The following is an 11,123-nucleotide window of genomic DNA, read 5'->3' on the forward strand; positions in this document are numbered from 1 at the left end:
TCTTTTTCTTTTTTATTTTTGGCTAATCAAACAAGGATAAATTTTGACCTTAACAATAAAACACAAAATAATTCAAAATGACAAAGAATGCATAGTTATGTATTTAACAATATTAGATTACATAATTATTCGATTTATTTACAATTAATTTTTGAATTCCAAGAATCCTCTATTCTCTTTTTTTAATGTTTCACATCTTTTTCTTTTTTTTTTTTAATATTTTTTAGGCAGGCACAAAAACTTTAATCCTAATTCTTGTTTTTTCTTTTTCTTGTTGAGTATTGTTCGACACCTCTATATCTATTGGGAAATTTTTTTTTTTCTCATTTTTTTACTATTTTTTTTTCAAAATTCTTTATATAATTGTTTTTCCAAATTCATTTTTATTTTACTTGTTTCAAGAGGTTTTTATTTTTATTTATTTATTTTTTTAACACTTTTTATTTATTTATTTTTTCCTTTTACCTTTCAAGTCGTCTACAATCGAGTTCTACTACAAAAATGCTCTCCCATATCGCTTGCTCTTGCCTTTTGGTTGTGCCAATCACATAAAGAAATTCAGATTCTGATTTCCAAAATCAGGGTTTTAATTTCTTCATTCGATCGTTCAATCACTTCCTTTTCTTTCTTTCTTTTTTTTTGTTTTCCAATTTAGAGGAGTTAATAAACCTCCCAAATTTGGGGAGGACGACGAATAATGGGCGGTGATGGTGCTGCGATCGACGCGAACGAATCCAATGGCGGCGATGGAGTCACTATCCACATCCGATGCTCCAACAATTCCAGGTTCTCGGTGCAAATCAGACTCAACTCCACCGTTGAATCGTTCAAGTCGGTCATTGCCCAGAATTGCGATATCCCCGCCCAACAGCAGCGTTTGATTTACAAAGGCCGGATCTTGAAGGACGACCAAACCCTAGAAAGCTATGGTATTTTCATCATTTTCATTACATGCGTGTGTATTTTGGGTTTAACCGTTTGGGTGGAGTTGGGTTTTATTTATTTATTTATTTATTTTTTTATATATATATCAACTGAATCTCTCTGTTTGGGGATCCGTTACGGTTTTGTAATTTATAAGTATATTGTTCGTTGACTTAATCAGTTTTTTTAGGTCAATTGTGATTGGCAGTTTGTAGTTTACTAAGGAAATGGAATATAATTGCTAATAGAAACCGGGTTAATTCTATTTTGTTGTTTTATAGATTAAATGGTACAGTAGGAAATCTTGAATTTTGATTGAGGAACGGCAATGCAATGGTTTCAATATGTATTTATGTAAAAATGTAGTATATAGTTAGGATCAAATTACTAAATGCTGAACCAACCGTTGGATTGGGTATACCTGTCATGCATATCATATGTACCAAATTCAGGGCGATTGGAGTTTGAGAGCTCTCCCGAGGACATGACACTATAGATTATAGTTTTGTTCCAGTAGTTTTTTTTAATATAAATAGAATTATGAATTATGCATCTAACACTTGAGACTTTTCAATTCAGTTGATTCTTCGGGTCATGATAAGCACGATAGAGGTACCCAATTCAATAGTGTGCATATAAGTGCCCATTTAAGTTATGAGAAGTTATACTTACTCCAGTTTAAATTGATATGACTTGTGTATACACACACATATACTCGATATAGGCTTAGGGAGATCAAATGTTTTAACAGCCAAAAAGTGTTGTGGCATTATATTCTTGATGGTGGTTCCTATTTTGTTAGAAAGTTCTCAGGAGAGCTAAATTGTTGGCTGACTAAGGTACATACTTTTTAGAAAAAAGATGAATAAATAATGGATTGTTTATTTAGAAGACTCAGATCTCAAGCAATGACCAAACTACGTGCATGGTGTGCGATACAACAAAGCATATAGGCCTATTAAATACTAGGAGACAGAAGAGCTACTACCGATGATTCTTTCATAGGATCCACAATGTAAATGATCGAAGAGAGTGAAAGCTATGCTTGAAGGGTCCATAAAAGTGTGACTACTCCTTTTGAGCTTACAAAACCTATCATATTTGGAATCAGGGCTGTTATTCGAAATCTTCTTCTCGTCCTTCTACCCTCATCTGACCTCCACTCAGAGCAATACGATAACAAATTTTGTACAACAAATTTTCTCAACACTGGTCTACTCTGGACTGAAGATTTATTAAAATACCCATAGGTCCTCTGCTGCAATAAAATACTAAAACAACTGATTCACTGACTTTGCCACATCCTTACACAGTATAGATCTATTTGGAATAAATCAGTTTATTCTTATCCACTTATCTGTTTAGCCAACATCCATCACCACTAGGTAAATGTAAAAAGTTCATTTTCTTTTTCCTTCCATTTGGAGTCTTTTTTCTTTTCCTTTTTTTTTTAAATTATAATAATCACTCCCTCCCATGAGGAAAATTGATATCCAAAATTAGCTGCCTCTAACGGTAAGAATTAAATATGAATATGTTATATACAACCTCTGTTTCTTTGATAACCAGAGTGTCCACCACATATCTATTGATCTTTATGAAGTTTGAAATAAAGATAAGGATAAGGTGATGGTTTGTGTATTGGTTATCATCAACGTTGTGCCATGAGAAAGAATGACAAAACATGAAATCGTTATGGTTAGTGCATCATGCATTGAGACCTCAAGCTTCATTCCATATTGTAGTTAGTGTTGACTCCTCTGCACTTCCATTCAGTACCCTTGGAATATTATCCTTCTTGCTTCCGTTTTATTTGGCACCTTGTTTGTTCTATATGCATGTACAGATATCATTGTTTCTGCTTGGTCGGATAAAGGATAGATCTTGAAAGGCATTAGAAACTTGGGGCACCTAAATGGCGTCATTATGAACTGTCAAAATGTACCACTACCACACTTGAAAGTTAGATTTTTCTTGATTTATTTATTTATTTCTGTTTATGGTGGACAGGTTTAGAGGCAGATCACACTGTCCATTTGGTTCGTGGTTTTGCTTCAGCTGCATCAGCCAACACTACTGGTGTAGCTGTTACCAACACTGGAGGTTCAGATACTGCTCCAGATGTTGCAAGGAGTGTTGGTTCTGATGAAAGTGGTGCACTCGGAGGATCTGGTCTTGGAACCTCACTATTTCCTGGACTTGGTTTGAATGAACCAGGCAGAAGTGTTGGTCTGTTTGGAGCTGGACTTCCAGAATTTGAACATTTGCAGCAAGAGTTGACTCAAAACCCTGACATGATGAGAGACATCATGAACACACCTCTTGTTCAGAACCTAATGAATAATCCAGATATCATGCGCAACTTGATTTCAAACAATCCTCAGATGCGTGAAATTGTTGATCGAAATCCGGAGCTAGGCCACATACTCAATGACCCTAGCACTCTCCGACAAACAATGGAGGCTGCAAGAAACCCTGAACTTATGCGTGAGATGATGCGCAATACTGACAGAGCGATGAGCAATATTGAATCTACTCCTGAGGGATTCAACATGCTCAGGCGCATGTATGAAAACGTTCAAGAGCCATTTCTGAATGCAACATCAGCAACTGGGGATACTACAAATGAGTTAGGCTCAAACCCATTTGCAGCTCTTTTGGGGACCCAAGGTGGGGACCATGGTGGAGATCAGTCGACTAACCCTACAATCGCTGGTTCTGAAACAGCTAATAATTCTCCTGCTCCAAATACCAATCCACTTCCCAACCCTTGGGCCTCTGCTGGTGGTATGCTTTAATGTCCTCTTTTACTTGTTTCCTTTTTGGATGTTTTGGTTTTGAAGCAGCTCATTCTGAACCTCGCCATCCATTCGGTGGAGGTTGTTCAACCCCTAATCTGTTTGAATTTCTATTTCTCTTTAGCCTCATTTTTTTTTTCCCATGTATTTTACTTTCTTTATTTATTTGCTTTATCCTCTCATTTGGGTTGCTTTAGTGAAATAGAAAATACAGTCAAACCTATCAAACTGAACTCTTTGCATATGATCTGTTAACTGCTTTATTTGAAACCAATTTCATTAAATAAGCTAGCAAATGGGAACTTGGTTGGCTCTTTTGCATGATACACCCCTTGTAGATTATATATTATATCGTTCCATTGAAGATGTTTTACATTCAACCGGTTTGGCTCAGCTGTTGAACCATTAACCACATGAACGATTCTATTTTATGGGGCATTTCAAAAGTTATGGGTTTAAAAACTTTGATATATACAGTAGTGCTTGGTTTGAAATATTAAGTTTTTTCTGATTTTTGATACTCTCTCTCTCACCTAAGTGAATAATTTGAGAAAATGATGCACAATTTTATATCATTCCTACTTTATATTTTATATCAATTACTGCTGCATATGGGTAAGAAGTAACTTAAGTTTTGTTTAATTCGTTCAAAGTTAATTCTTACCAGTCAAAAGATATATTTGGCTCCTATCAAACTGATCTCATTGCATTTGATCTGTTAACTGTTTGAAACCAACATTAATTGGGAATTTCATTGAAAAAGCTAGCAAATGGGAATTTGGTTGGCTCTTTTGCACGATACATCCCTTGTAGATTATATTTTATATTGTTCCATTGAAGATGTTACATTTAAACTGGTTTGGCTCAGCTGTGCATTTCAATCTCTGATACACTCTCCCCTCCCCCCCCCCCCCCCCCCCCCCCCCCCCCAACACACCACCAACACACACACACACAACCACCCCCCTTCTCCCTCTCTCCAACCGAATTGAATAATTTGAGAAAATGATGAACAATTTTATATTATGCCTACTCTATTCTTTTGATCAATTACTGCTGCATATGGGTAAGAACTAACTAAAGTTTTCTTTAATTCCTTCAAAGATTTATTTGGCTCCTGATTTGTTTTCACTGTTTATTGTTTAAAGGGTTCTTTTCGAAAAATAATTATTAATCTAGTGTTACCAGTAAATTGTTAACTTAATGTTTAATTTGGCAGCTGGAGGTGCCCAAGCAAACAATACTACTAGATCTAATCCTGCTGGGGATGCTGCATCTCCAGCACTTGGTGGGTTAGGTGGACTTGGTCTCCCAAACATGTTAGGTGCCATGCAGGATCCCTCTTCATTGAATCAGTTTATGCAAAGCCCAGCTGTATCACAGATGATGCAGTCTTTCCTCTCCAACCCTCAGTACATGAACCAGGTATTACTTTACTCTTTTGTATAACAAGATTCGTGTATGATTTTGAAGTTCTGTATTCTCTAATATATGCTGGTTGTTAGATTATTGGTTTCAATCCCCAGCTGCGCAGCATGCTTGATACCAATCCCCAACTTAGAGAGATGATGCAAAACCCAGAATTTTTTCGCCAGTTAACTTCCCCCGAGACAATGCAGGTAATTGGTTAAAATGTCTGTTCCCCTGAGACAATGGAGGTAGTTATTGTCCTTTTAATACTTGCATGGTGGTTTATCTGTTTTATTTCTGAATTTGGATGGAGATGTGTAATGGAAGGTCTGTTTGAGTGAGAGTGGTGTGATCTGAACGGAGCTGGAGCAAGAGAGAAGTATTGAATTAGATATAAAGGGCATGACTTATAGTTCAAGGGTTCTTCTAGGTTTTGGAGCACTCAATCTCATTATTTTAGCCCATTAATTTGTTTTTTAATTATAGAGGGCTTATGGCTATAGGGGATGTGAGCTACATGTTCCAAACCCAAGCATAATGTTACAAGTCATTGATGCCTGCTTGGATAGTTGTCAAGCCCGGGGCTCATGTGCATGTCACTTCTCCCCGAGGAGAAAGTGTGAAGCATGCTCTCACCTTTTTGTGGTTGGCCCGGGTTGAGGGGCCACCTCCGCTTGCGCCCACTATAAGTGCCAGAACAAGAACCTCTGGACATCCCAAACCAATGGCTTTACTCACAAATGTCACAAGCACTAGACCAATCCCTGAAGGATCACATAAAGCTTTCGGATGCCTTTCTCCATAATTTTCCTTGGTCCCGTAAGTGATGAATTTTGGGCAGACTTCCGGGTATATTTTGCCTAAAGTTGCGACTTAGGAGACGTCAGAATGACATATTAACACGTTCAACTCAGCAAAGCCTTTGTTCCAACTAGTTGGGGTTGGCTACTTGTAACTTATCCGCTGAATATATTCAGATCATATTTTTTGCTAAATGGTTTGCCAAATTTCATGTTCTTACTATCTGAGTTTTTAACCTGCACTCTTTTTTGTATTTTTCTTGTTCTTGGGAGCCATCAACTTTAGTCTAGCCACATCGCACTGGTGCATGGGTTTGTTACAAGGTCTTTTTTCATTTTAAATTCCTTAACAGTGGTACTTCCTCACCTTCCAAAGTAGAAGTTATTGTATGAGTTTCAAATAGGAATATATATATATATATATATATCTTACCAGGATTGTGAAAATGATATATTTAGTTTTTGTTCTCTGTATAAGACCAAGTAATTGGGAGTCCACATGGACTTAAAATTGGCAAAAAGAAAAAATAAGGGGATAAACTAATGGGGAGTTTTGTCAGGGGAGAATACTTAAATTGGAAAAACGGAGCATAAATTTTGCATTAATAATAGATTACTTTAAGAACTGAGAAAGTGTGAAAAGAGGATTTCTTGCACTGCAGCCCTCATTGATAAGTTCCGTTTGTTCGTTTGTTTGTGTTGTTGTTTTTATTATTTATTTATTTAAAATGTTAGCTTTAATATTGTGATTCAAGCCGTAAATCATGTTAGATTAATGTTATATATATTAAGTCTTAACCATTTGGATACATACATCACAGGGAATGGACTAACTACATTGCATCTTTGTGTAGTGTAGTTTGTTCTGCCATATTATTTTATGGCCCTTTGCATATACATACATCACAGGGAATGGATTAACTAATTTGCATCTTTGTGTAGTGTAGTTTGTTTTGCCATATTCTTTTATGGCCCTTTTTTGCCATATTCTCTAAGTCCGATTGGGGCAAGTCCGAACACCACAACCCCTTCAGTTGGAAGTCGTTGCCGTTTGGCAGTGTAAGAGAAATTCTGATTGGTGAACATAACAGAAAGAGACAGTGGGAGATAACTGGATACATAGACAACAAAGTACAATAACACTATGGTCCTCCTTGAACTGATGAGAATTTTACTTTGAAAGATAACCTAGAACTACAAGGCAGAAAGTGTATAATTAATATTGAGGTATCATTGAAGCCAACAAGGATAGGTAAAGTTAATAAGTGTGTATAATTTAGTTGGAAATGGCCCCAATTGGTTTAAATCAGTTAATGAAGCAAATCAATTGCACCAAATGGGTTAGTGATGTTGCGATCTTGAATATGGAAAATGGTAAGATCAATATGCTACCATGTTGAGAGTTGAGACCACTTCTTAACAAGCATAGTAGGATGCTTTATTCATCTAAATAGAAAATTTGAACTTAAGAGGGAGGCTTTTATGCTTGCAGGAAAATGGTTAATGTCCGCGCGCGCGCGCGCACACGCGCGGAGGGTTTTGTTTGTATTTTTTTTTGGAGGTGGAAGAGTTCATCTTTTGTTGTGTGTTTGAGCAACATAACAGCAGATGACCTACAATAGTATGCGGTGCATATTTATGCCTTTTTATTTATTTTTGCTAATTATTGGTCATTATACACTTCAGCTGATATCTTCTTTATCTTTCTTTATTTTTCATTTTTTCTATTGCAGCAACTTTTGACTTTACAGCAATCTATGTTTTCTCAACCTGGTCGGCAGCAGTCAACCCAGTAAGTTGGGACATTCTTTGCTTTTGGTGTTCCAGTTAAAAGCTTATTCAAGCCTGATACTTCAACCCTGCACACTTCCTTTATCAACACCAACTCAAATATTCTGCAACATTGTCTAACTTTTGACAATGACCTGTGTGTCCAATTTATTGGCCAGATTATTTGGGTATCTGGTTGTCTTTTCTGACCTTATTTCATTTGTAATACTCACTCGGAGTATTATGTGCATTAATTATGATTTTCAGTTCCTGATCTCTGTTCGGTAAAAAATTGGTGTACTCTTGCAGGGAACCAGGCCAAACTGGTGGAGCAACAGGTATTTATTTTGTCTCTGGAAATGCAATTTCTGTTTGCTTCTGTTTACCGGATTTCATGTTTTAGCATAATGATTAGTGGTTTTCATTTATTCTTTAGCCTCACTAGTGATGCCCCCATGGACTGGTTATGTTATGTTTCAGCATAATGATTAGTTGTTCGTTGTATCAATTAAACTTTATTGTGTAAGATGGGGTCATTTCTCATCTTGCTCACCCATCTCCAATTTGAATCATCTGAATTGTTTCATTACTATGAGAGGAACTTGTTAACAGTGATTCTATGTAGGGATGTCCTAAGATGCTTGAACTGTTTTTCTTTTTCTTAGTTGGTACTCACACACACATGCCTCCACTGAGGCTTGAACCCCTGACTTCCCTTTAGGAAGTAGGGGCGTTGTACTGCTAGGCCACTGGCCTGTTGGTAGATGTTTGACTTGTCTATGTGGGCAAATTCTGCTTTCATTCATCTAAAAGGCGGTTCACACAAATGATAAGAAAACCTTGATGAATCCCGTGATTCCATCCCTCCTTGCTATACAAAACAACTTTTATCAATCAGTAAAGAATAAAAGGCCTGTTTTGACAACTCTCGCTGTTGTAAATCTCCAATAAACGCGTAGATAGAATCTGCCATCATAAATCACCTTCATCCATCCTCTTTCCAAAAGGCAAAAGATAAAAATAAATAAATAATTAAAGGAAGTATGTTAATGATCACTTGAACACTTTTCTTTCTGTTTTTCTCTCTGCAATCCCATCTCACATTTGGTTTGTGATTTTCTTGAAATAGTAGGAACGCTTGACAATATGGGGTTGGAGATGTTGATGAACATGTTTGGTGGACTTGGGACGGGGAACATTGCTGTTCCGAACAGATCTGATGGTTGCTATTCTTACCTTTTTTCTTTTTTTGGCTTTTCCCCCCATGTCCTACTTATTTATGCTTTCTTTAACAACTATCGTTTTGTTTTGTTTTAGTACCACCAGAGGAATTGTATGCCACTCAGCTTTTGCAGCTACAAGAAATGGGTTTCTTTGACACTCAAGAGAATATACGGGCACTGACTGCTGCTGCAGGGAATGTTCACACAGCGGTGGAGCGGCTTTTGGGGAACCAGGGACAGTAAATTTTTATTAGTGCTAGCATTCTGTTCGATACGACTATATTGTCAGTTCGGGAAGGAAAAAAATTTTCAGTCTGGACCTGAGCCATATTCAATTCTCATTTTTGAATATGAACAAGTTCAAATTGTTATATAGAGCTGTGAACTCGATATAGGATATCCGTTTGGATCTCTCTCTCTATATCATCATAAATCTATTTATATATCTATCTACTTCTCTCGCAAACAAGAAGGGAAGGTCAAAAGATTTGGGTGCCATTGTACGGGAGAGATTACCAGATTTGAGTGCCTTGTACATATGCTATTAAATTATTTACCATAAATCATCATAATACATTTTATTCTTTTTTTTTTTTTTTTTTTTTTTTTTTGGGTGATTGTAGATGCTGGTTTGATGCCATGTTTTCTACTACCTAGTTTCCTTTTATTTTTTTTAGGTTGCTTAAGGTACGAAATGACATACATTTTTATTTTGATAAATAAAAGGCAAATATTTGCAAATAGCTTGTGTTATTTTAATCTAAAAAAACATAGTGAGACCCAATTTAAATATTTTTCGATGGTATTGGAATATGTTTGTTGGTGAATTCTGAGTGTGCCCTACTATTAAGCAGGGACTGTTTTTGGTAACGATGTGCATTCACTGCAAATCACACGATAAATTATTTATATGGCCGGGACTACCATCACTCGCAACTAACACGGAAGCAAAAATATGAATAAAATAAACACATTTGTTTGTGAAATTGGCCGAGACCTCCTCTCTTTGGGCGCAAGGCATTTTCTCTCTGAAAAAAAAGCATGGAGAGGATTGATTTATGGTAGTTTCGGGCCATTTAAAAATTTCTCTAGACTATAAATTTTAATGTCAGTTTAAAAATTTTAGTTCAAAATCACAACGGGTTGAGTTTTATTTTGACAATGAAGCTTATAATAATAATAAAATGAAAGGATTTATTGGAAACTAGTTTTTTTTTTTTTTTTTGTTTCATGACAAGAATATTAAGGATTAGTAGTTAAAAAAAAAGGAAATGATGTAAGGCTCGAACACAGGCTCCTAAACAACATTAGAATAGCACAGCACTTTGAAAACTAGTTGAATGATGTGTCCTTTAGCATTATACGTCCAAACAGTAAGGCCTGTGGCTCACTTTTCTAAATTCAAACGGTGAAAAATCTCATCTTATAAATAAAAGTCATTTTTTATACTAAAACATGAGGGCCTGTTTGGGGGAGTTTTTTGTTTTTAAAATTCCTTTCAATGAATCGCTTTGGAGAATGCATTCTGCCGAAAGAAATTTAAAACAAAAATGTTGTTTGGTGGGTGAATTTTTAAAAGTTTTTTTAACTATTAAGATAATTTAATTTTACAATTATATCCTTAATAATGAATAATAGTAGAGAGTTGAATTGGGATGTACAAAGGCGAAGAAAAAAAAAAGGTGATAGAGCGAAGTCGCAAAAAATGCAGCAACAATTAATTGGCATAGTGAAAATCAGGATATAAAGTATTTTTTTTTTTTTTTTTTTTTGACTAGAAGTTGAAAGAGATGGAAAAAGAAAAGGAAAGAAAAATAAAATGAAAGATTGAGATGCTGCAAAAATATTAAATGGGGGCTACGGTCCCCTAAAAAAAAAAAAAAAAATTTAGTATAGGAAAATTTAACCCAATCCTAAAACAAAACAAATTAGTAGTAGTACTAGCCCTCCAAATATTTGCCCATCTAAATAAGCCCAAGATTTAAGCCACAATTTTAAAAATAAAAGCCCAACCAAATATACCCAAGCTGAACAAGCCCTAAAGCCCGAAGCCAGAGCACAAGTCAGAGAGCTCCCTCCAATATATCTAATTTTCTAGTCTTCTATGTGACTTAGACTCCCTCCCTCTAACCCTATTTCACTATTTCCTCTAAAATTTTTCAACTCTTTCATCTTTCGATCCCCATTCTTCATTAGCC

At 35.9% G+C, this 11,123-nt stretch overlaps 1 protein-coding gene across 2 annotated transcripts; it reads left to right on the forward strand.

Moving 5' to 3' along the window:
- Positions 1-466: 466 nt before the first annotated feature.
- LOC132282440 (ubiquitin domain-containing protein DSK2b-like) lies at positions 467-9,518 on the forward strand. 2 transcript variants are annotated; one of them, XM_059784119.1, is made up of 8 exons: positions 467-929; positions 2,935-3,711; positions 4,942-5,147; positions 5,228-5,341; positions 7,666-7,724; positions 8,012-8,040; positions 8,835-8,924; positions 9,020-9,518. In XM_059784119.1, the coding sequence occupies exons 1-8, from the start codon at positions 698-700 to the stop codon at positions 9,166-9,168; spliced, it is 1,656 nt and encodes a 551-aa protein (XP_059640102.1). In that variant the 5' UTR covers positions 467-697; the 3' UTR covers positions 9,169-9,518. The 2 variants fall into 2 exon arrangements, with proteins under 2 accessions (XP_059640102.1, XP_059640101.1); XM_059784118.1 differs by having other exon boundaries at positions 468-929; positions 8,832-8,924.
- Positions 9,519-11,123: the final 1,605 nt, after the last annotated feature.

This window comes from Cornus florida, unplaced genomic scaffold (assembly GCF_030987335.1).
Source record: "Cornus florida cultivar Cherokee Brave unplaced genomic scaffold, ASM3098733v1 CherokeeBrave_3.0.0_Hap2_Chr11, whole genome shotgun sequence".
NCBI classification, from domain to species: Eukaryota; Viridiplantae; Streptophyta; class Magnoliopsida; order Cornales; family Cornaceae; genus Cornus; species Cornus florida.